The sequence below is a fragment of the Leptonychotes weddellii genome, chromosome 2 (assembly GCF_054177405.1).
Source record: "Leptonychotes weddellii isolate Sample4059 chromosome 2, ASM5417740v2, whole genome shotgun sequence".
NCBI classification, from domain to species: Eukaryota; Metazoa; Chordata; class Mammalia; order Carnivora; family Phocidae; genus Leptonychotes; species Leptonychotes weddellii.
Genome location: NC_138370.1, coordinates 124,756,469 through 124,782,085, shown reverse-complemented (window position 1 = coordinate 124,782,085; position 25,617 = coordinate 124,756,469). Strand labels below are relative to the sequence as shown.

At 40.8% G+C, this 25,617-nt stretch overlaps 1 protein-coding gene across 8 annotated transcripts in view; it reads left to right on the top strand.

Moving 5' to 3' along the window:
• Nucleotides 1-24,014, top strand: part of MTHFD2L (methylenetetrahydrofolate dehydrogenase (NADP+ dependent) 2 like) — a 128,013-nt gene extending 103,999 nt beyond the window's left edge. For 6 of the 8 annotated variants that reach the window (XM_006729813.3, XM_081812285.1, XM_081812288.1 and 3 more), the window contains one exon: nucleotides 22,666-24,014. In XM_006729813.3, the coding sequence (XP_006729876.2) occupies nucleotides 22,666-22,778 (113 nt within the window). In that variant the 3' untranslated portion in view covers nucleotides 22,779-24,014. Of the gene's footprint in view, nucleotides 1-1,735; nucleotides 5,834-19,170; nucleotides 19,363-22,665 lie in introns of those variants that run through there. The other 2 variants (XM_081812283.1, XM_031024270.2) reach the window with 2 other exon arrangements.
• Nucleotides 24,015-25,617: the final 1,603 nt, after the last annotated feature.

Sequence of the window (25,617 nt, the reverse complement as noted above, 5' to 3'; positions counted from 1 at the left end):
AGTGGCAGAAAGAAACAAGGATATAAGATAAACGGGACAGAGCATCAGGCTGGGAGACCGGGAGGTGCTTTTAGACCCAGCACCACAGCCCAGTAACTTTGCAGCCTCTCTGGCCGTTGGTGGTGTTATCAGTTAAATGGCAGCAGTGATCACAGGGGCCCTTTCCAGCCCTAATGCTCAGTGCAGCTTGGACGTTTAGCTGAGTGCCACCAAACGATCACGTAAAAACACAGACACCTTTGGAAGGTCAGGGTTTCCTGATCCTGTCATAAGGTATGCCCATCTGCTGGATTATATTACTCCTGCTACACGCCCCCATCCCTCCCCCACCCACCCCCGGTTCGAGACCCAGGACCCTAAGGAAGAGCCGGACTTGGTAAAGAAGGCCTTGTCAGCGAGGCCATGAAACTTTTATGTTTCCCCCAGGATATGTATAATAGCAAGGTCTAAAAGTGCCTATATGACAGTATCCACGTCCGTCCGTCCTCGCTCTACGTGGTCTGATGGGCACAGGTTTCAGTTACCACGGTGTAGGGAAATAATACCAGTCCCGCGACAAAATGGTTCAGATTTCGATGAGCATGCTATAATAACAGCGAGGTAAAGAAGGCCTCCTCCCAGAGGAGCGGGCGAGTGATAGGTTTTGACATGTTGCTCTTCGGGTTGTTCATCAGGACTTAACCTGAGGTGAGGGACGATCGCTCAGCTGAGAGGGAGGACCTTTAACTTGGGTTATGCCACAGAACTTAGAGGGAACACTTGGCTGCAGACTGCCACAGGGAAAGTGTGGCTGCTTTGTGAGTATCGGCGAGCGTTTCGTTCTAACCGTACAGCCAACAGAAACAAATGGATGACAGTACAAATGCTAAAATAAATCGTCCTTGCAGAAATGTTCGGCTCTCTAATAAAGGAAAACAGGATGGCCTTTGGCGGGAATTTTTTTTAAAGAATAATTTCATTAACTGACCCCCTTTGGGAAATAGCAGAAATAGGTGAATAATTGCAAATTCAATGATTTGTAAAACCAGGAGGCATTTTATCTATTTTCTAAGAAAATGTGGATGCCTACTAGTAATCTGCTTTATTATTAGATGTTTTGGCCTCAGTTTTGAATCAGGCTCCTCATTTATGGGTGATATTTTATATCAGACACAGCATGAGGATTGCCTCACCCCTTACTATAGTTCTTGACAAAAGGCGACATAAATCATCCTAAATATTTCTTTTTGATGTTCATGTCAGGGTTTTGTTTTAATTCAGCTATGATTTGCTCCAGACCACATCTTCTTTCATCTATGAGGGTTTCTCATTCTCATTTTTTTCTCTGCTTCCTTCTCTCTTTGTTCTCCTTCTCCGGAGCCCAGAATAGAATTGAATAGCCCTTCTTGAGTTGGTGGCCTGGTATGGGGGTCAGGACTCAAGGTGGCCCAGAGAAAGGATTGTCCCTACCTTCACCAGTCCCCCAATAATTCCCTGCCACCTTGGCCGTAAAATTGCCAATATTCCTAGAGAGGAGGCAGGCAGATCTAGTAGAAAATTATATTGAGGGTAAGGAAGGTAGGAGAAGCTTTCTGACAGGGGGACACCCTCTTCTCAGGTCATTTGGAATTATTCTTCATTTAGTAATAATAGTAGTGTTTGAGAGGTGCTTACTGTCCTTAGCCTTTTACCTGAATTATTCATTTAATCCTTATGATAGCCCTATAAGGCATTGTTATTATCCCTCATTTTACAGAGGCACACAGAACCTGGGCATCCTCCCTGAGATGACACGTGATGGGGCACTGTGGGTTCAGAGCCAGGCACTTGGAATTTCTACTGTGCGTTGTTGCCAGTCTCCTGCATTTCACTGGGTGAATACTTTCCTTTTGAGACACGAAGTTATTTCTTTTATGTTTCCCCCAGGATATGTATAATAGCAAGGTCTAAAAGTGCCTATATGACAGTATCCACGTCCGTCCGTCCTCGCTCTACGTGGTCTGATGGGCACAGGTTTCAGTTACCACGGTGTAGGGAAATAATACCAGTCCCGCGACAGAATGGTTCAGATTTCAGTGAGCATGCTATAATAACTATAGCTGCATCAAGTGCAAACTTCTCTGCTAGCTCTTCCATCTGCGAATCACGATGCAACTAACAAATGTGCACTGTGATCTATGGCCAATGACATCCCTTCCTTCAAAGTCCGTTCGTGGTTGGTCGGGGACACCTGTTTCTTACTCAGTTCGAATGGCAAAGTGTGTAGTTCTGTTGACCCCTTGCTTCCCACTAGTAAACCACATGACATTTGGCAAGATAGATCACAGACAGAGGGAAGTGCCAGCAAAGAAATGGAAAGCGCTAATGCTGAAAGTAGAATTTGCAGTAGCTGACAATGGGACGTCGGGAGCGCCACCACTTGCCGTTTGAGAGATTCTGCATATGCAGCTGGAGGAACTTAGTGAAGGCCAACTTGTCCATGTAAACGAGGGAAGTGGTACAGGCATAAAACTTCACATTGAAAGAACTCTCTTTCATGGCATTGGAAGAGCAAATACAAAACGTTGGAAGCTGACCCAGATTTGGAAAGGAATCCGAAATTCACCAAGGCGTAGGAAAGATGCTCACCCAGTACCGCACGGTGTATGAGCAGAAGAACTCAAAACACTGTCCAAACTACTCTTGATAAGTTTTGCAAATAAATAAAACACTTTAATTCTCAAGGTTTCTAATGTTTTCAATAAATTATGACATACTAAATACATGTTTTCCTACTATTTTCAATTCCCTATACATGTGTAAACCAAGGGAAGAGAGTTTTTAATGTTTTGACAAACATTTTCACAGGTCATTGAACAAATGTAATGTCCGTCGATTATTAAAATGGCTTTGCACTGTTTCGGCTTCCACAGTGATTTGTATGGTCTTTTCTGCTACTGTGGAAAGTGAGCACGGCCCATATTTATCTCTATGTCCAGTGAAATTAGTGGGCAATGAGTCGTAGAGTTCAAACTCATGTCCAATGCCATGATCCCTTCTCCTATGTGATTATTCAGTTGTGTTTGTTTAGCACCTTTCCCAGGGATTCCGCACTGGTGTTTTTCCCCAGTACGGATCCAAGTGAGGCCTTCCCTGCAACACCATTCCTCTCTGGGTACCTTGAAGAGTTAATAGGGCCTTAAAGTTATTCCTAAACTGAAATGCTTCTTTGGTTTGAATTGATCCTTAATTATAGAATTCAAGATAGTTCATCATTGCTTCCAGCATCTGACAAATGCTTACCCTTCCCCTTCTGTTACCTGGACGAGCCTCTCCCCTCTAATTTAAGGCACTGCAAGAAGAAACAGTATTTAAAAGCATCTGTGGTAAAATTATTTTGTATGTCTAAGAATTGTTTTTCCTTACTAACAACCACACAATAAATAATCTATCTTGAAAAAATTAGATTTCTATACAGATTAAAACAACAACAACAACAAAAACAATGGGACCTATCTACTTTCACCTGGCCATTTTCTTTTAGTAGCTCTGAAAGAAACTTCATACATTTCTAACAAAGAAGAATGTATCCTCATAAGGTAGAAACAAAAGAGATTATGTGGCATGAGTTGTAAATCGCTTCTTCTGACTAGAAAGCAGTCTGTAGTGCTGGGCAAGCTCATAATTATACTGCTTTTATGACAGTAGTTCACTGAATGGATTTGGTGAGCCGAACAATCTAATTAATGACTTCCTGTGCTGTTAATTCAGCTAACTTCGTTCACATTGGCGAATTCTCAGGCCTCATTTGCACCTCGTAGCTACCACACAGATGTTTCTATGATCTTTTGAAGCTTTTAATAGCTTTGCTTCCGTTTTATGATGAATTCTTCAGGGACTGCGGTAGGAATGAAAGGAACTGGAATGTCTGCTCCTTTATTCCCTCCCAACTCTCCTCCCTGTGTTCCATCCCTGAGCACGCCTCTCCACTCCTTGGTCTGTACCAAAACAGGGAATAAAATAACGCTGGGAAGAACTGCTGAAAAGGAAGTGAAGAGGCAGGAACAATGTGTGGGCACTTTTCTCAAAGTCAAAATAGGTGGGGCTAATGTCTAAGAGTGATTCTCTCCGCTGACTTAAAGTTACAGGAATACATAGAAATTACTGAGATAAGTCTAAAGGTACATTACAGTGTTGATGAAAGTGATTTAAATTGTAAAAGTAGAAAAGCCACATTATTTGGAAAAGAATGTCTACTCTGACACAACCAATTCTTTTTAACTGTAGTTGTTTCCAGATGTTTCGTGTATGCCTATTTTACATAGTTTGAGGAATATGTGACTTATACCCTTAGATTTTTATCAGCTATTTTCCATGCTGAAACTCTGGTTCTTGGTTATGTTTAGTGAATACATCATAGTTTGCCTCACTCTGTCTCTTTTGTTAAATGCTGTTCCTATTCCCCTCCCCCCAAGTATTTTGCTAGAGTATAGGTTAAGCTGCTATAACAAAGGGACCCCAAAAGACATGAACTTGAACAAGGTAGTTTAGCTGTCTCCTACCAATGTCTGGAGTTAGACAGCTCTTCTTCCTCCAGGGATAATGCTCTCATCTAACTGTTTGTATTAGTTTGATAAAACTGCCATAACTAAGTACTAAACACTGTGTGGCTTAAACAACAGAAATTTAGTTCTCACAATTCTGGAGGCTAGAAGTCAGAAGATCAAAGTGTCACCAGGGTTATTTCTCCGTGACCTGGAGATGGCCGACTTCTCCCTGTCTTTGTATTGTCTTTCCTCCGTACATGTCTATGTCTAATTTTCCTCCTCTTACAAGGACACCAGCCAGATTGCATGAGGGTCCACCCTAATGGCCTCATCTTAGTTACCAAGTATAGTGACATTCTGAGGTGCTGATGGTTAGGACTTAAGCATCTGAATTTGGGGGAGATGTAATTCAGCCCACAACACTGTTCCACTTGAGCATTCTTCTTATCCACACAGTTGAAGTTGAATTGCCTCCTCATCCATGTTTTCTTTCATTGAAAGGTGAAAGAGAGATGAGGACAAGTGACTTACTTCCCTTTAAGAAAATTGAACTGGAGTGGGGCGCCTGGGTGGCTCAGTTGTTAAGCGTCTGCCTTCGGCTCAGGTCATGATCCCAGGGTCCTAGGATTGAGCCCCGCATCGGGCTCCCCGCTCAGCGGGAAGCCTGCTTCTTCCTCTCCCACTCCGCCTGCTTGTGTTCCTGGTCTCACTATCTCTCTCTCTCTCAAATAAATAAATAAAATCTTAAAAAAAAAAAAAGAAAATTGAACTGGAGGATGTATGCATCACTTCTGCTGGCCTCCTATTGACCTGAATATAGCCACATGGCCACTCTGTATGGAGTGGAGTGAGAAGGATGTGGAATCCCTAGTCTCTAGACGGGAAGCCACGCTTGGATGAACAATGATCCATTCTGTACATAAGAACTTAAAAACTGATCTCCTTACTTGGAATAGAGAGAGAGATTTCTTCCTCCAGCCCCCACATACCATTCTGTCTACCCTTAATTCATTCAGCTGTGAAAACCTCAGTATACAATCTCATTGCTTGCTTTTAAGTCAGTTTCAAAGCCTGATCCATTTATTAACTCTTTCCTGTGGAGTAGGTGGAAGCCTAATGTCAGTGAAGTCATATCTTGGCTCAGATCTTACAGTATTAACCCTGAACTCTGTAGATAAGGTATATGTAGATTTGCAATGTGTAGACCATACAATCTCGCCAAAATGTGTCTTCGGTTCTAACTACACTCATTTTTATTGTTTAATCATTGGTAGAGACTAGACACTTATTATTTATTTATTTATTTTTTGAGAGAGAGAGAGAGAGAGAGAGAGCATGCGAGCAGGGTGGGGGGTGGGTGAGCAGAGGGAGAGAGAGAGAATCCCAAGCAGGCTCCATGCCCAGAATGGAGCCTGACATGGAGTTCAGTCTCACGACCTTGAGATCATGACCTGAGCCAAAATCAAGAGTTGGACGCTTAACCAACTGAGCCACCCAAGCGCCCAAAGACTAGATACTTTTTGACAACTTCATTCAATGTTGAAAATTATATCAAGTCCTGGGGTGCCTGGGTGGCTCAGTCATTAAGCATCTGCCTTCAGCTCAGGTCATGATCCCAGAGTCCTGGGATCGAGCCCCACATCGGGCTCCCTGCTCCACGGGAGGCCTGCTTCTCCCTCTCCCACTCCCCCCGCTTGTGTTCCCTCTCTCGCTGTGTCTCTCTCTCTCTCTCTCTCTCTCTGTCAAATAAATAAATAAAATCTTTAAAAAAACAAAAAAGAAAATTATATCAAATCCCTTTGTGGTTTTCATTTTTCATGTCACTTTACTGACCTTACTTTTGATCTCTTGATCATCACTGATATTTTCTGTGTAGCCCTTCAAATTCACTAAGCCATACTTTTACTGAAATGCATATCATGCCATATATTCAGGAGTTGGAAAAATAGCAAGGGGGAACAGATCTAGATCTCAGCCTTGACTCAGCCACCATCTGCAACTGGTCCTGAATAGGAAAAGCATATGAATTACTACTTATTGTGACCAGACAAGAAAGATAAACCCACGCAGTGAGATGTGTCAGGAGAGAATGAGGTCTGCTTAGGGCGAGCTACTGGGAGGGTAGCCAGCTGGGGTAGTCCCTGAGCTTCCTTCTGCCCCTACTCATCTTACTGTGGCGCAAACTGGCCCCAGGTGATCTGCCTCTTGAGAAAGTGTTCCCAGAGTGTCCAAGGATAGATCAGAGTGGGTGAGGCGAGGATCCCAGATACATAGAATAACAAGAGGGCAGGCCAGCCTTGACTGAATTGGGTCATTTGGCCAAGAAGTGGGCTGGAGGCCTCAGGGTGGGAGTCTGCAGTGGACGCAGGGTCCCTAGCCTCAAGAGATGGGGCTATTGCTGCTGCCATGAAGTTCTGCTGGAGACCAAAGGCCTGGGCCAGACACATCCCAGAGAGACTCCAGTAGTGAGGGCAGTGGTACTTTTAGGCAGCTTTAGGTAAGTAAACTGGGTCAAACCTGCAGGAACTAGGGACAAGCCTATGAGAAAGCCCCATCTGCTGATCCCCACACAGACTCTGCCTGTCTCTTGGTTCAAGTACTGAGGTTTTTGTGTGTATGCCCTGCCAGGCATTTCCCTGATGATGGGTGATGCCGAGCATCTTTTCATGTACTAGTTGGCCATTTAGATGTCTTCTTTGGAAAAATGTCTGTGTCTTCTGTCCATTTTTTAATTAGATTTTTTTTCTTTATTAGTTGTTTTACATTCTTCAGGTATTTTTTATAAGGTATTTTGGATAATAACCCCTTATGTGATATATGATTTGCAAATATTTTCTCCTATTCTATAGATTGCCTTTTCATTTTGTTGATTGTTTCTTTTGCTGTGCAGAAAGGTTTTTTTTTGTTTGTTTGATGTAGTCCCACTGGTTGATTTTTGCTTTTGTTTCCTTTGCTTTTGGTGTCATATCCAAATCATTTCTAAGACCAATGTCAAGGAGCTTTCCCCCTATGTTTTCTTCTAGAAATTTTATGGTGTCCAGTTTTATGTTTAAGTCTTTAATTCATTTGGACTTAATTTTTATAAGTAGAAAAGACAGGGGTCCAATGTCATTTTCCTATGTGTTGTTCTTTAGTTTTCCCAGAACCATTTACTGAAGACAGTACCCTTTCCGCATTAAGTGTTCTTGGCTCCCTTGTCAAACAATAGTTGACCTTATATACAGCAGTTTATTTCTGGGCTTTCTACTTTGTTCCATTGGTCTGTGTGTCTGTTTTTATGCCAGTACCATAATGTCTTAATTACTATAGCTTTGTAGTATAGTTGAAATCAGGAAGTGTGATGCCTCTAGCTTAGTTCCTCTTTCTCAGGATTGCTGTGACTATTCAGGGTCTTTAGTGGTTTCATACAGTTTTTTTTTTCTATCTCTGTGAAAAATGCCATTGGAATTTTGGTAGGAACTGCGTTGAATCTGTAGATGGCTTTGGGTAGTATCGACACTTTAAAACTATTAATTCTTCCAGCCCATGATCATGGGATATCTTTCCACTTTTCTGTGTGTCCTCTTCAATTTTCTTCATCAAAGTCATGTAGTTTCCATTGTACAGATCCTTAATTTCCTTAGTTCAATTTATTCCTAAGTATTTTATTGTTTTTGATACTGTTGTGAATGGGATAGTTTTCTTTATTTCTTTTTCATTTATTTCACTGTTAGTGTTTAGAAACAAAACTGATTTCTGTATGTTGATTTTATGATCTGGCAATCCCACTTCTGGGTATGTATCCAAAAGAAATGAGAACAGGATATCAAAAAGATATCTGTGTAACCATGTTCATTGTAGCATTATTCACAATAGCCAAGATACGGAAACAAAAGTGTCAGTCAGTGGATGAAGGGGTAAAGAAGATGTGGTATTGAATATTGAATTATTGAATATTTTATTATTTATTATTGAAATATTGAAATATTGAATATTTTCAACCGTGAGGTAGAAGGAAATCCTGCCATTTGTGACAACATGGATGGACCTTGAGAGCATTATGTTTAATGAGATAAGTCAGACAAAGACAAATGCTGTGTGGTATTACTTATATGTGGAATCTGAAAAAGCTGAACTTGTAGAAGCAGAGTAGAATGGTAGTTACCAGGGGCTGGGGGGTGGGGGAACTGGGAAGATGCAACTAGAAAGTGAATAAGTTCTAGAGCTCTAATGCACAGCATAGTGATTATAGCCAACAATACCATATTATATATTTCAAAATTGCTTTAAAAACTAGATCTGAAATGTTTTCCCACAAAAAAGAAATTACAATTATGTGGTGTGATAGAGGTGTTAAATAAAGCTAGGATGGTAATCATATTGTAATATATAAATGTATCAAATCACCAGGTTGTACATTTTAAGCTTAAACAATGTTTTCTATAAATTATGTCTCAATTTAAAAATTTAAAAACTAGAGTGTGAGGGATCTAGGTTCAGGCTGGGACACAGTGGGTACTGGGGCGAGGGTAGGGCCTTTCCCTCCCGGTGTTATTTGTTTGCTCTCTGCTCCGCAATGCCCTGGTTGCTCTTCGGAGCCTCCTGTGGGGTCCTGTGTGCACCCTCCCTTGGATAGGCTGGCAGAGCAATGGGGCCAAGTGCCATCCTGGAGCTAGGTTACCTCACCCTCTAGGCTGCAGAGGGATGACACAGGATTAACAGCAGTTCATTGAACTACTGGGGAGAACAATTTTCATGAGAGTCTGTGCTTAAACTCGGAGAGGAATATGTGGATGGGGAGAGATGGTCCTCGGGAGGGAGGGAAAGGGGACCCCTAGGCCAACTGCCCTGGACAGTAAGGGAAAAGACAAGGCTCAGATCCCGGGCTTACAACCTGCCCTTTTCTTTTTTCTTTTCTTTTTTTTTTTTTTAAAGATTTTATTTATTTATTTGACAGAGAGAGAGACAGCGAGAGAGGGAACACAAGCAGGGGGAGTGGGAGAGGGAGAAGCAGGCTCCCTGCTGAGCAGGGAGCCCGATGCGGGGCTTGGTCCCAGGACCCTGGGACCATGACCTGAGCCGAAGGCAGACGCTTAACGACTGAGCCACCCAGGCACCCCATAACCTGCCCTTTTCTTAAACTACACCAAGGATGGTCTATACCAGCCTTGCAGGGGTCCCAACAGCTGAGCCTGTTTCCTGCCAGTGATTTTTCTTCCTGGCCCGTGATTCCCAGCACTGTAATCCGAGGGGCTTCTCTGGTCCCTCACAACAGCCCTTTGCAAACAGAGCTGAGGAGCACAGTGGGAAGGGAAGGAGCCTCCCTTGGCCCTCTCAGGAATTCCTGGAGGCCAGAGAGAGGCTGAGGCTGGGATGCAGGAGGGTTTGGAGCAATGTTACGTGTCAGGCGTTGTGATAGGCACTCGAGGCGCGACAGTGATCTGAACAGGCGAAGTCCTAACCCACAGGTAACTTATATCTGGTGGGAGAAGACAGGTAATAAACAAATATATACATATCCATGTAATATATTAGGCAGTGTTGCTGTTACAAAAACAAAACAACATCAGGGAGGTTAGAGAATTATAGAGTAAGGTCGCTTAAAAAGAGTGTTCAGGGAAGGTGCACTGCCAACCTGAACAAAGTGAGGGAGAGAGCCATGTGGGCGTACAGGAGAGGGACAGTCCACACACATGGAGCAGCAAGTGTGAGGCCTTGAGGATCAGCATGCCTACTGGCTGTCATGGGCACAGAGTAAATAGGGGGAAGAACAGTGGGGAATAAAGTCAAAGAGGTAGCAGCAAAGGTGCCACATCATGTAGGGCTGTGGAAAGAAATTTGGATTTTACTTTAAGTGCGGTGGAAAGCTATTAGAGGATTTGGGGCAAAGAAATGACATTTGACTTGCGTTTTAACAGGATCACTCTGGCTACTGATGGCAAACAGACCTTAGAGAGGTTAGGATATAAATAGGGTACCTGTTAGGAGGCTATTGTAATTATCCAAGTAAGAAATTATCCAAGATGGGGTGTGGGCCAGCACGGTAATGGATGAAGGTGTTAACAGGTGGTTAGATGGTAGATATAATTTAAAGGAAGAGCTGGAAGGATTGGCTGAATGATTAGATATAAAAGAAAGAGAAGAATCAATTATGACTCTAAGAGTTTTCAAATAAGCAAGAGTAAAGGTGCCAGTTCTAGAATCCTTTTGAGATGAGTTTTACCTAATGTGTGTGTGTATATAGGGGAGAGAGTGGACAGAGAGAGAGAGAAGAAGGGGCTCTTTCCAGGTGAGAAATAGCAGACCAAAGGCAAAGAAGAAAAATTGCAAAAGGTCTTTTGTACCCAATAGTCGGCTCACCATTGTTGAACAAGGAAAATAGGACATTGTAAACAATCATGAATTGTGCCCGGAGTAGCTGGAGGCTTACTTTGCATTCTTCAGAGCATCTCTACTTGACATGACATCCCTCCTACAACAAAAGGGACTCTATAACTTGGGACTCTATCTGGTCAGAATTATTCCTCAAAATTCTAACCCAGTAGTCAAAATATGAGGACAAAAGAGGTCTAGAATTATTATAGAAGCCCAGTACCATTTTCTAAGAAACTACTAGATGTGGAACTCAAACCTGTGGAATGCTTTATTTATTTTTTTTTTTTAAGATTTTAAGATTTGACAGAGAGAGACACAGTGAGAGAGGGAACACAAGCAGGGGGAGTGGGAGAGGGAGAAGCAGGTTTCCCGTGGAGCAGGGAGCCTGATGCGGGGCTCGATCCCAGGACCCTGGGATCATGGCCTGAGCCGAAGGCAGACGCTTAACGACTGAGCCACCCAGGCGCCCCTGGAATGCTTTTAAAGCAGCTTTTAATCTCTATTTTCTCTTCTTTTACTATAGTCACTTCCAGATGTCTTGTGAATGTTCAGTATTTCACCTTTGAAACCTGAGAATTACCTTGTCACTCCATGGTCTTTGTATATTATGTCCAGTCTTAAAAGATTATAATTTGCAGTCAGGCTGACTTAGGTTTGAATCCTAGTTCTATTGCATAAAACAATTATGATCTTAGGCAAATCACTTCACCTCTCTGAGACTTGATTTTATCATCTGAAAAACTGAGATAATAATGGTTATCTTATAAAGTTGTTATGAAGATTAAATGAAATAATCACCTCACATGAGCTAATGTATGTGACTTGCTGAGCACAGTGCCTAGCAGAAGACAGTGTGCGTGTGTGTGCGCGTGCGTGCGTGCGCGTGTGCGCGTGCATATGCGCATGCGCGCAGACGCATGCTCCCATCACTCACCTCCTCTCCATGCTCACTTTGGTACTAATCCAGAAATATGTAACTTCACATTGCGGTTACCACCCTGTCCCTCATTGTTTTTCTGGCCTCAACTCTCTTCTGGCCAAGTCTACTCTTCACCCAAAAATCATATGAATCCACTTTAAAGCACTCATGCTTATCCCCACCTTCTCCAAGTTCCTATAGTAGGTCCCATCTGCCTTGTTCATTTTGTTCTTAATCCTATACTACCTTACACTTCTACTCAGTTGTTGTCTACTGAATTGTATGCCTCTGTAAGGTGAGCTTCTTGTCCTATATTTCTTTTGTCTCTCTATCCCACAGCAGGTCTCAGCCTTCTTAGTCATACCATTGGTCAGGTGTATGATCCTCCTCTGTACTTATAAATCTCTAATGTGACTCTTACATTACAGAAGTAATTCCTTAAAGTTGCCTTAATGGGAACAAAAGCTGCCACTCAAGGTAGCATCAAACATATTATTAACCTACAACAATCCAGATCCAGTAATAATACATCCATTGATTTACGCAACACACATTTCTCATTCAGCATACCTTCAAGGTACTGGGGATATAGCCATGCATAGGATAAAGTTTCTGCTTTCATGGAATTTATATTCTCCAGATAACATGTTAAAATAAGTTTCTTCTTTTTTTTAATGTTTCAAGCTTTTATTTAAATTCTAGTTAGTTAACATATAGTGTAATAATAGTTTCAGGAGTAGAATTTAGTGATTCATCTCTTACAAGTAACACCCAGTGCTCATCACAAGTGCCCTCCTTAATGCCCATCGCCCATTTAACCCATGCCTCTGCCCACCTCCCTTCCAGCAACCCTCAGTGTGTTCTCTGTAGTTAAGAGTCTGTTTTATGGTTTGCCTTCCTCTCTTTTTTCTTTTTTTCTCTTTTCCCTTTGTCCATCTGCTTTGATTTAAAGTAAGCTTCTTTTGGAAATGATTTTGGCACTATTTACTTCCAAGTATGTGTTCTACAAGATGGGAAAGTAAGGGAGTATTACCAGTTTCTAAGGAAATGGTACTTTCTTTGAAGTAGATCACTTATACAGAACTATTGATCTGTGATACTGTAAAACAAACAAACAAAACAAAAAAAGTTGAAGTGACTCCCCACCAACTCAGTGTTCAGCGTTAATCATTTAGTTTGATGGTATGTGTCTTAGTTCAGGCTGCTATAACAAATTACCACAAACTGGGTAGCTTAAACAGTAAGCGTTTATGTCTCACAGTTCTGGATGCTGGAAGCCCAAGATCACAGTGCCATCATAGTTGGATTCTGATGAGGACCCTCTTCTGGGTTACAGACAGCTAACTTCTCATTGTATCCTCATATAGTGCAAATAGTGGCAGAGCTCTATGGGGTCTCTTTAATAAAGGCATTAATCCCATTCCTGAGGGCTCCACCCTCATGACCTAATCACCTCCCCAAGGCCCCATCTCCTAATACCATCACATCCTAGGTTAGGATTTGAACATACAAATTTTGGAGGGACACAAACATTCAGTTCATAACAATATGGCCAATCTGACTCAAAATATCAACTTTTTGTGATAGATGATTACAAGGTAGCCTGAAAGTCCAGCTTTAGGATAAGGGAAGACCTAACACTTTAACCCAGAGGTGATTTCTTCCAATCTTTTTTTTGGGATTTATTTATTTATTTGAGAGAGAGAGAGAGAACAAGCAAGAGGGGGAGAGGGAGAGGAAGAGAGAATCTGAAGCAGACTCAGCTCGGAGCCCAACGCAGGGCTGGATCTCACTACCCAAAATCATGACTTGAGCCGAAACCAAGAGTTGGACACTTAACCAACTGAGCCACCCAAGCTCCCCTCTTCCAGTCATTTTTAAAAAGTGGCTGGAAATTTGCAAAAGTCTCTGTTAGAGAGACTGCTACAAACACTGGTCATAGTGCCTGTACAGGTCATTTCATAAAACAAGTAGTCATGGTCCCTCTGAGATCCTTCTCAGGGAGCCAGCTACCCGCACTGTGGCTCACCGCACCCTTACATTTTACAACACGGTGCTCATTGTGAAGTCTAGGTCTTTGAAATCAGGTCAGCTTTAAAGACATTCTTTGTAGAAGAACGTATTTGACATTGAGCACTCTACCTTCATAGAGGAGTTAAAAGTTGAAGCACAGAAAGGACATCCACAGGAACAAGAGAAGGGCTGCTGCTCTGCAAGTCTTTCTTCTTCTTTTACACCTAACGAGATTTTTTTGTAGTTATTTCCCAGGGCTCCATACTAAAGTACAAATATCTCTGGAAGGAGATTTTATCTCCTAGTATTTTGGGTTGATGATGGCAGGCTACCGACATCCATGCTTTGCCAACAGATTTGGAGGACACTCCAAACAGCCTATCTAGTTTACAGATTTCTCACTGTATGATAGGAATGTTCGGTGGCTTGAGGAAAAAGGACTGGGGAGAATGACAGGAGTATATGATGATTATGTTTCTTCTCAAGAAGTAATGAAAGGGAGATAGTGTTCGTCTTTTTGGTCGAGTACTAGAAATACACATGGCGGTTATCCTTAACTCTTGCCTCCCGAAATGGAAACTGGCACTGGTAGCTGATACCATCCATGGTCACGAAGGAGGTTCCACGGATGGGTCATAGACAGAGTTCACAGAAAGCAATTTCAGATTTTTTTTTTTTTTTATTCTTATGTTAATCCCCATACATTACATCATTAGTTCTAGATGAAGTGTTCCATGATTCATTGTTCGTGCACAACACCCAGTGCTCCATGCAGAACGTGCCCTCCTCAATACCCACCACCAGGCCAACCCAACAAGTTCAGATTTTTATTTGGTGATTGATTTGCCGTTTGGCTCCATTGAATGCATCCTGAGTGGTATGAGAAGTATCTTTTGGTATTCACATCTATGGGGCAGGTAGCTGGAAATGTGGAGATTTGATTTAACGTAAGGAGAAAAGTAAAGGGAAAAAAAGGCTTAGCCACCTTACACGTACAGATGGCACAGCAAATAGGTGAGGGATGCATTTGTAAGTGCAACTTAAATAAAGCTAATAAAGCCAGCACAATCTGTCTAGAAATGTGGATCAGAGTCTTACTCTTTTACTCCATTAAGGCATTAATCCTCTCTGTCCCATTACTGCCCCAAAGGGTGCTGAGATAATGAATGTCCTAATAAATATAGAAATCTTGTAGAAACCCCAGAATCAGGCAACCAGATAAATGCAAGAGGAAGCATAGTGAATTTCCTTTGAGGTGTCTGATTCTTTGTTGCCTTGCAAGAGTTCAGTGGTGAGCCGTTCACTCGCCAAGGAGCCCTTCTCTCTCTCTGGCTCATCATGCTCTTAAGTGTCATTTTTATATCAACCATATGAGAAAGTGGAATGTTTTCCATATTACCTCCTGAGTCACACTATTTCTCCAGTCCTATGCCAGTCAGGTTTTTCTGGTTGTTATTCATGTACTTCATTTTCCTGGAGCTTGTCTCCCCTTCATTATAGTGGATGTGTTTGAGAGGTCATGTCTAAATGGCCTGCATTTAGAAGCATGGGAAAATTCTCCAAACATTTAATTTAGACAATCATACCTGCATACCAGAAGGCTGAAATTCATATGAAAAAAACAGGACATTTTCATCGGCTGTCTTGCCACCGCTAAGGAATCATTCCTTTTCCTTTTGGGGAAGGAAGTTGGCTTTCAAAATTAGTTGTAGCCTTGTGGCAAACCTGACATGGGTCATGGAGTGCTTCCTTAAAAATGGCAGAGAACTGGGCAAAATACAAAGAGAAATACAACAATATTGCAGGATCTTGAGACATGAGTTCCTTATCCTCCACCCAAAAATACATTTATAAAGCACACATATATTGTTTGACTCTGCCAGAACATACAACTTCCAAGCCATACCAGCAAAATCGATTGTGTAGGTACATCTGGAAATTCCATTATCTGGAGACTTTGGAGTAGTATGTAATGCACCAAAGCAGAAATTCACTATCTGCCAAAGAATTATTAAGTCTTCCTAACAAAGTATCTTAGGTGAGAGTTTGGATTATTAAGTCCAGAACCTAGGAACCTGGGAACATGAAGTTTCCAGAAGAAATAATGACAGAGAACATACCAGCCAGAGACACCCTGTCATGAAGCATAGGTTGCTGGTACCAAAGATTAATGGTCACATACATTTTCTTTCATTCTTACCTAAGTTGTTGAAGGACATTTTGAGGTCTCTTATGTTGCTATTAGTATCCTTCATGAGTAATCGTTCACATCGGTGTGCAGGGCTCAGTGAGGGCCTCCTCACATTTCACACGTGTGGCACTTTTCCTAGCCAGAGTTCAATTATTATTTGGGTGATTATCTTTTTAATATCCATCTCCTAGCTATGCTATCAGCTCCAGGGGACAGTGGCTCTGGCTGTCTTCCTCAAGAAACATTTGTGGTGACTCTGTCTGGGCCAAACTGGAGCCAGTGTGGGAACGGTGAATAAATTAGGAAAATATGCAAGGGTTGGGAAATAACGCCAGACCCGGGTGGAGGGCCTAGATCTCCTAAAAGATCTTAACTGCCACAAGTATAAACACTCTATACCTTATCCCAGAAGACAGTGAAGATTCATCGAATGTTTCAAAGCTGAAGTGATCTAATAATCTGTGTTTGAAAGAATGAATCTGGCAGCAGGTTAGAGATTTCGTCTCTAAGCCAAAAGACTATTATAGTAGATTATAAAAAAAAAAAAATGATTAGGTATTTCTTCTGTCCTCATGTGCACATCCCTTTGGCTTTGTGGCTTTACCATTCTTCTTATCCTAACACTTTCAATATGAGTTTGACCATGTGACTTGCTTTGACCGATGGGGCATTAACAACTGCGACTCACGCATTTGCTTGCTGGCGTTTGCCGGAGGCCTGACTGGGAAGCAGTAAATCCCCAAGTGAGGTAGCTTAACGAAGCAATGAATTTCACCCTTGTATTAAACTTCCTCTTTGCTGCTGTTAACATGCATAACCCCCTCCCCCTCAAACCACCACTATTAGAAATCTCACTTTAGCAAACGATCTTCAGCAGTGTGCACTAGAATCTAGAGGTGGGAGGAGGTATATGTCGTGTGAATTCCTTTCTCAGGAGGTGGGTTCCAGCATGCATTATGGCTGCAAATTTGAAAATCACTCTGCTAAGTTTCATGGATCAGTGAGTGAACAGTTCACTCAGCCTGGGGAGTTAATGAGCACCACGGAGGAAGTGACATTAGGCCAGGTCTGCAAAGGAAGAATAACTATTCATCAGGTGGAAAAGTGCAGGAAGGGTATGTCAAACAAAGAGTAGAATGTGCCAAGTCAAGTCTTGCGTCCCAAATAACTGGTTTTAAATGGTCATCTCCTTTCTTTCTATACAACTGAACATACTCTGTGGTACTCTAGATCATGCTGGCAGAACCCTATCACTCTCAAGGAAATCTATAGAATTTACTTTGCAGTGTCTACAGTTTATAGAGAGATCATTGAAATAAATTGGCAGGATAATCATTGCCTTTCCTCAAAATAGTCTTCATTTTCAGAGACCAGCCTGAAGCATGACCAAGTCATTTTCCTGTGAATCTCATGCCCCAGACCAGGTTCCATGCAGAAAACAATAGGCTCTGATGGTTGTTTTATTTGCGTTCACCGTCAGTTTCAGTAACTCTAGAATCATGTTAACTTCATGAAATTGAATCTAATTCTGATTGTGCAATCCTGTTCACAAGCCTCTCATGAAAATCCTGATATCGATCAAGATCTAATGCATGTTCCCCTGCTTTTTGAAAGTTCATGTTGCCACTTTACTTTTACCGAAAAAATGACATTAGTATCTGTTTTCGCTAAGTGAAAGAAATGCAATGAGGATTTTAGCTTTTCTGAAAAAAAAAAGAAAGAAAGAAAGAAAGGGTGCAAAGCAAAGAGCGCTCAGCATTTGCTTCGCAGTGAGCATTGCAGAGACAGTGCGCACCCCCAGCAGAGAGAGGGGCCCCGCCACGCTCCTTCCCCGGGAACTGCACTCAGCATGTGAGCATCCAGCCGCCAGAGCTGTGAACGGTGTCTGTGAGCATATCTGTGAGCAGATAGATGGCAGCTGGATTATCCCCATTTATTTTGTGCATCTGTTAGCAAGAGATGCCCTAAGATGTCAGAAAAGCCAAAGAGAGGTTATCTTTTAGGTCTGGGCATGCTCAACCTTTTTTCCCTGTAAATTAATGGCATATACTTCTTCAATTACACCATTTTGGCTTATGGAAGGTTTCCTAGGAATGCTCTACTTTTGGATAGCAGGGGGGAAGCCTGTACCTGGTTCTCATCCATACAGAATTTTTGGCATTTTCCTTAACACACACACATACTCCCTCACACCTAAATGCAGAGTAAATAAGTCTCTGAAGGAACTTATTGCCTTAATGTGTTTCTGTAATTCATTTCAATAGAGCATATAGAACGCTTTTCCCCACACATAATAGGATTAATCTTTAAAAGCATCATCTTCTACAAGCAGGTGCAAACCTTTGTCTGCCCTCAGGGAAAGACCAGCCAGTGAGAGATTATTCTGGTGATGTAATGCTTGTTAACTTACTCTCTTGCAGACATGATTGGGGAAGATGCTTTTCAGAGCATCAAACGTATTAAATTTAACTCTTTCTCACATGACTAATTTTAGCTCACAAGCCACTTCCGACGCTTCATAAACATGTCATGTAGGACAGCCCTGATATAGTTATGCAAAATCACTAGACTAGAGAATTTCTTTTGAGCATTGGCATCTGACCCACTGGCATTTGCCAATGATAATTCCCTACCTTTCTTGAGAAATCAATACTTCCACATCCTGGTTCTTATGTAAATAAACGATACTAGCCAGAGGCAGATAAACTTATATTTCTTTCTCAGATATAGATTCTCCTGAAAATCAAATCAAAAGGGATAGAGACTTTATATGGGTTTTTTTTTTTTTCCGTCAAACTCATCACAGTTGACTTGTCGTGACTGTACAAACTTAATTCTCATATTCACCCACTTTGTTTCAAAGATTAAAAAAAAATACTTGAAACAGTGTTTGAATAGTCAGGTATGTTCATAGTGATATAATCTTCTGCTTAGTGAGTAATGTACGGAGCTCCGCTGATGCAACTGAATGCTTGTGAATGTCCAGAGAAGCCGTAGCTGGGGCTAGGGCAGCCACTATCCATCACATAGTGTATTTCTGTGAAGTGGTGGGCAAGGCAAGATAAATGTGTGTTACTTTCTAGCAGTAAAGTGTGCAAAAAAGCAGACCCAAGCTACAGATTTCAGGCAGCTCAACAGTGCAACAGCTCATTCATTCCCCATCCCTCTCCCTTCACCCCAAACCTCAGTTTTTTGAACAAAAGAACACAAGAGTAAGCATTTTGTGAAAAATCCTAATTTGGAAGAGGAGTGTCATGTTACCTGAGCACACCAGTGGCTTATCTGATCTGATGCCCGGGAAGAAAGCAACTCAGACTGCTCAGCCAGCTGTGCGATTTGAGGTGCTGGATGTAATTCGGAGATGATGAGCTGTGAGTACTCAGAGTAAAAATGTAGAAAAGTTACTTTATTAGAACTTTCCTCCTTGTTTCTTTTTTCAGACTCTCCTCCAAACCCTTTGAGAAAACTGCATTAATTTTTGGCACATGAGCCTTTCTTGGGACTTTGCTACTTATTCAGGTCATGGTAATACGGTTACACTGGGATGGGGTGGGATTCTGGAACGGTAGAATGTTTCAAACGTGGCTGTAAATCTCGTCTCTACCATATAAGGGAGTGGTAAGTCACTCTAACTTCAGGGAGACACACTTTCTCCCTCTATTAAAATGAAATAATAATCCCATAGGAATTATTAAAATAATATTTATAAAGTTCTTGGCAAGTAGCAGGTATTCAACTGATAGTAGCTGTGGTTATCACTATTTTTTACATATGCATAATTCCAAGCCACTTTACCTTTCAAAGTTGAAAACCACATTATATAAAATGACTATTTACCCAGAGCAAATTCGCTGACATGATGAATTTCATCTACCTTTTGGTTGTGAAATGAACCATTCTGTTTTCCACTGAAGATTCAGTTTGTACTTGGTTCTTCATTTACCATATCATTCAGTCATCTTTTATTTTTACCCATTGATATTTCAAAGTCAGTACTTTACAAATACATGATTTTAAATATTATCAGAATAAAGAGTAGTATTACTCTTTATTAATGTATGGCCCCATACAAAGCATGGGGCCATTCACGTGTAATGTAGTACATTTCTTCTAGAGCTTCGTTGATATTTTAAGGGCATGGCTTTTCCAATTCTATAGTAAAGGTCCTGGAAGGTAGCTTGAGGTTTTCAGTAAATTAGCTCGAACTAAATTGTTTGTATCCACTGACACATTCCTACAAATTGATTTTAGATTTTAAATTTCAAGGGCTAGGAATGCCTGGGTGGCTCAGTCGGCTAAGCGTCTGCCTTCGGCTCAGGTCATGATCCCGGGGTCCTGGGATCGAGTCCCCCATCGGGCTCCTTGCTCGGCGGGAAGCCTGCTTCTCCCTCTGCCTGCCGCTCCCCTGTTTGTGCACTCACTCTCTCTCTCTGACAAATAAATAAAGAAAATCTTTTAAAAATAAAAATAAAAAAATAAATTTCAAGGGCTATTTAGTTCGCTTTATCAGAATTTACTGAATGCCTGACCTGTACATGGAGAGACTCTAAGGTTAAACCCAATGGTGACAGCACCAGCTGTAAAGTCTAGGTTGCTACCATCCAGGTGCCAGTGCCTGGTTAAGGGGACAGACAACACAGTGTGGTCACTTCCATAACAGAGTTATGTAGAAAGTTCCTGGAAACACACAGGTGGTGGGGCTTTTAATTCAACATTGGAGGGGTGAGTTTCTGAGAAAAATTATAGCCAGGTAACATTTTATTGACTTTTAAGGAATAATAAGGACATTCGTATTTGGATAAATAGAAGAGTATCCCAGGTAGAAGGAATAGCTAGAGCAAAGGAGGAAAGGATTGCTAATTCATACCTATTTGTGGAATGGCTAGTGACGTAGCCTACTGTTTGACTTGGATGGAAGTGTGGCGAGGGAAAAGGAATGTTCATGTGTAGAGGGGCTTTTTGGAAAACTAATCCGTTACCTTCTGAATCATAAATATTCTTTATCTTGTCTTTGTCACGTACCATGAGAAGATTGATAATACATACTAGCTGGATTTTTTTCTTTTTTGTGATGTCTTTAAGCCTATTTGTACTTAAGCAAAAGAATACTCTTCCTTTGCTCTTCCTATGATTAAAAAATTATAGTGTACTATTAAACTTCAAATAAGGTAAGTGTAAACTTTACAAACCCTATTTCGAGAAGGCAATATAAATTGTACAAAAAATAATACCTGCGATCTAGAAAACATCTGTTAGTTTTGCTTCCTATAGAAGCATACATGAGCAAACTTGTAAAAGGCCATACATCTAAATAACATGTGACTAATAATGTCAGAATATGCGTTGAAGAAGTATTGTCTATGCTAACTTTGTCAAAGAGTTATCTGGGAAGACTTCATTGTTCATATTCACATCGTGAAGCATAAGACCAGCAGGTCAAAGCATGGGGCCATTCATGTGTAATAATGTGGGTGTGAAAACATTCTTAAATAAAACTTGCTGAAAGTTCTCTGTCATTTTCTTTGAGTCTACTCACTGAATAAGAAGTCTGCATATCTTAGAACAGGACTATGTGTATATGCTCGGTAATTCAAATATGTTTGGTGACTTTTATTAGACGTGCACTGGAACGTATTGTCCACGCATAAGTGACATTGTTGTTAGAACAGGAATTTATCAATTTAACAAATGGTGTGTGCTGAACTGTCTATAACCTGTTCCCCCTTTGTGACCAGTATCATGTATTTCAGACGTAGTTAACTGGAATTACAGGTAGTTGGGTCCCTCATGGGTTATAGATTGTCATCATGTAAAACCAACTGCATGGAGATTCAACCTACCTCTTAGGCTGATTAGATAACATACACAGGATTTTTTGCCTAAGTGTGTGAGTGTTTGTAGGCTACCTCATTCTAAAAATGCTTTGAGGTTCTTAGATTTATATGTGTAATGCAGAAAAATCCACTATATTCTCTTAAATTCATTAAACAAGGAGGCTGTTAGACTCCTGGGGCTGTCACGCCATGGCAGCCTATGTAAGCAAACCAAAATCTAAGTCTATAAATGCCCCAAGGTTACAAAATCAAAACCTGAGGACAACCAGTCACATACAGCCAATTAGGCTTTAAGTGATAGCCGATCCACAATGACCTTGCTTTGTTTCCACCTCACTCGCCAGCTCCTTGTTGGTGGAGCACTGCTGACCACTTCCAGTTCGCTGCTGTCCAATTCAGATTGATAAATGCCCAAATAAACTCTTAAAAACTTTTGGGGTGCCTGGCTGGCTCAGTCGGTAGAGCATGCGACTCTTCTTTTTTTTTTTAAGATTTTATTTATTTATTTGAGCGAGAGAGAGAGAGACGAGAGAGGGGCAGAGGGAAAGGGAGAAGCAGGCTCCCCGCTGAGCAGGGAACCCGATGTGGGGCTCAGTCCCAGGACCCTGGGATCATGACCTGAGCCGAAGGCAGATGCTTAACCCAGTGAGCCACCCACGTGCCCTGAGCATGTGACGCTTGATCTCGGATTTATAAGTTTGAGCCCCACGTTGGGTGTAAAGATTACTTAAAAAGAAATCCTTAAAAAAATGTTTATATGCCTCAATTTATCTTTTGACTAGTTATTTAAAAATATGAAATTCTCAGAAAAATGTAAAAATAAAGATGGCTTTCTGTTTTCTCCATCAGCTGTTAAGAAGAAGGCTAGCTTTATCACTCCGGTTCCTGGAGGTGTGGGACCCATGACGGTGGCAATGCTTCTGAAGAACACCCTTCTGGCAGCTAAAAAACTCATTTACTAGGTCACATGAAAGAATAAGGCAAAATGAAATCATGCTATTTATTTATTTGACAAAGGGCAAACACCTTTATATTTTACTACAAAGCTATTTATTTCTACATTGTATTTATTTTTTCATGGATGGAATCATTGTGGATCAGATGATTCATACAATCTGACTCATTTCCTGCTAACAGATTTTGAGTTTTAGGGGAAAAAAAAAGAAAAAACAAACAATTCCAATGAAAACTTTGGTAACAGTAGTTTATTTTGTGAATAATATTTGTTCATAATGTTAAACAATAAAGGGCTCATAATAAATGAATATATTTTTGACACAAATATCACACACAGTATGTTTTCAGCAAACGTCTTGTCAGCCAAATGGGCGCCCTTGTAAAATGTAATTTAGGTTTTGACATAAGCAGTCTCAATTTTTATATACTTTGTTTATCATATGCTGAAAAAGAGCTTACTTACTAAAAGAAAAATAAAATATTAAAAGTAAAATCTTGATTCATGTATCTCCCAAATGGACCCTACGAGGCATCTTAATGAGAAATGACACTCTATTCAAGGAAAGAAAAGTAAACAAAGAAGGCAAAAAAAATGCAGTGCTGCTTAGAAAGGTAATAATGATCATTTCAAATTGTGAATGACTACTTGCCATAGTAAAAATGTAATAAGAATATGTTGGGTTTACATGTAATTTCTTTCTTCTTCTAGAAAAATATTTGGATAATACCTTCCTTGAGGAATAATGGAAAATCCAAAACCAATCATATAAAACAAAACTGTGGTTGTGTTTTCCCACAAATATTAGAAAAATATGGTATACTATGAGTGAGGATTTCATTAAAGAATGAATATTAGGTTTGTTCACAGATTCGGAAATTAATAGGAAAATATGACACAATGTGCCAAAGCTAAACCTTAGGCTATAACTAAAAATCTACTGCATTTTTGCCCACAGTTCTTCCCTCTTCTGTTATGGCAATTGGTTCTCAGAGTAGATGTCATATTTTTAACACAATGTAAATTAGGAAATACACATGAATGTCAGTTGAAGGCTATTTTGAGACTACCCTAAGTACTTGATTGTATTGTTTTCATGCCCAATCCCAGTGTGTGTTTATGTACCAACAATGATTCTTACCCAGTGCATGTTTTTACCAGTGTGTGCTCCTGATCAATGTGTGAAAATAAACTGCTTATAATTAATCATATTTTAACTGTATAATAAAAGCAATTTGAAGAATACCTGTCTTCTTTTTTCCTTAAGATATTTATAACTTTTTTGTTCATATATTTGTTACCTATTTCTTTTTTCTTTCTTTTTTTTTTTTTGTGGTTTCAAGTTTTTATTTAAATTCCAGTTAGTTAACATACAGTGTAATAATTAGTTTCAGGAATAGAATTGTTACCTATTTGTTTACAGCATACTGGGGAAATGTACTAGTTTCTTAAACATGCAGGAAAAGGTTCTATAGCCCATTCCAAATTCAGTACAGGCCAATCTTTGTCTGATAACCCCGACAGAAGTTTAAATTCAAAGCTCCCAAGCAAACATTTCAGAAAGGGCCTATTTTATTCTTAAGGGCCTCAAATTCCCCAAACAGACAAAATGACCCAAAATACATGTGCATGGAAAAGGTGAAGTCTGCAGTTTTGAGCCCACCAACCCCAACCCCTCAAAGTACAGGAGGAATTATTCTGGGAAGGTTTCTGCCCTTTGGCTAGGCTAAAATTCAGGAGGGAATCTTTCTAGAGACTAAAATACTGGAAAAGAAAAATTGTTCAGACATTTGTTAAAAATGATAAGGAAGACTTTATCCAAGACTATTGCAATGGGATCAATACTATTGCAATAGAGAAGATTGAACTCAACTCCAAATACAGCAAAGACAGCTATGGATCAACATCCAATGAGCAGAGTAAGGGGATCAGTAGGTGGAAAATTACTATAAGAGGAAATTGATTATATATCAAGGGTAGGGGAATTCTTTCTAAACTAGCTTACCAGGATTCTTGCTGAAGGCAGGCCAGATATCAAGGGTGGGGCTTGGGAACTTGATCAGGTATGGGGGGGGTGGTCTCCATAAATTGACTTAGCAGCATTCTTTGCTAAAACTGGGCTCAGGGGGCCTAGTCGAGAAGAAGACTCAGAGGAGTCTGATTGAAGTCCAGTTGAGAAGGAAGCCTTTGTCAACACATAAAGGAGATAAAATTGGTTCGTGGGTACCATGACTTTATTTATGGATACTTGGGGTGAGTAAAAGATAGACATATGACAGCCATGCAGTGGGGCTTTGGAGAATTAACTTTCCTTCTCCTCAAGTATCTATAAAAAGGACCCTGAAGAATGAAGGGGGGTTGAACAATAATACAAAGATATGGAAGTGAGAATGAGTTTGGCATGTATATATGAAAGCAAGAGTCAGACTAAAATGAAAGGTGTGTGTTGGAGAGTGGTGGAAATCCAGCTGAATAAGTATGCAGAGATAGATTTAGAGAGTGCCTGGATAATTCAGACCATGTTTGGTGAATTAGGACAATTGCAGTTAGAGCCTAGAAGATATTATCATTGATTAACATGAGAAAGTTATAAAGCGGAGCTGATTTTGGAGAAGAGATTATGTTCAGTTTAAGAGTGTCAGATGATGGGGCGCCTGGGTGGCTCAGTTGGTTAAGCGACTGCCTTCGGCTCAGGTCATGATCCTGGAGTCCCGGGATCGAGTCCCACATCGGGCTCCCTGCTCAGTGGGGAGTCTGCTTCTCCCTCTGACCCTCCTCCCTCTCATGCTCTCTGTCTCTCATTCTCTCTCTCGCAAATAAATAAAATCTTAAAAAAAAAAAAAAAA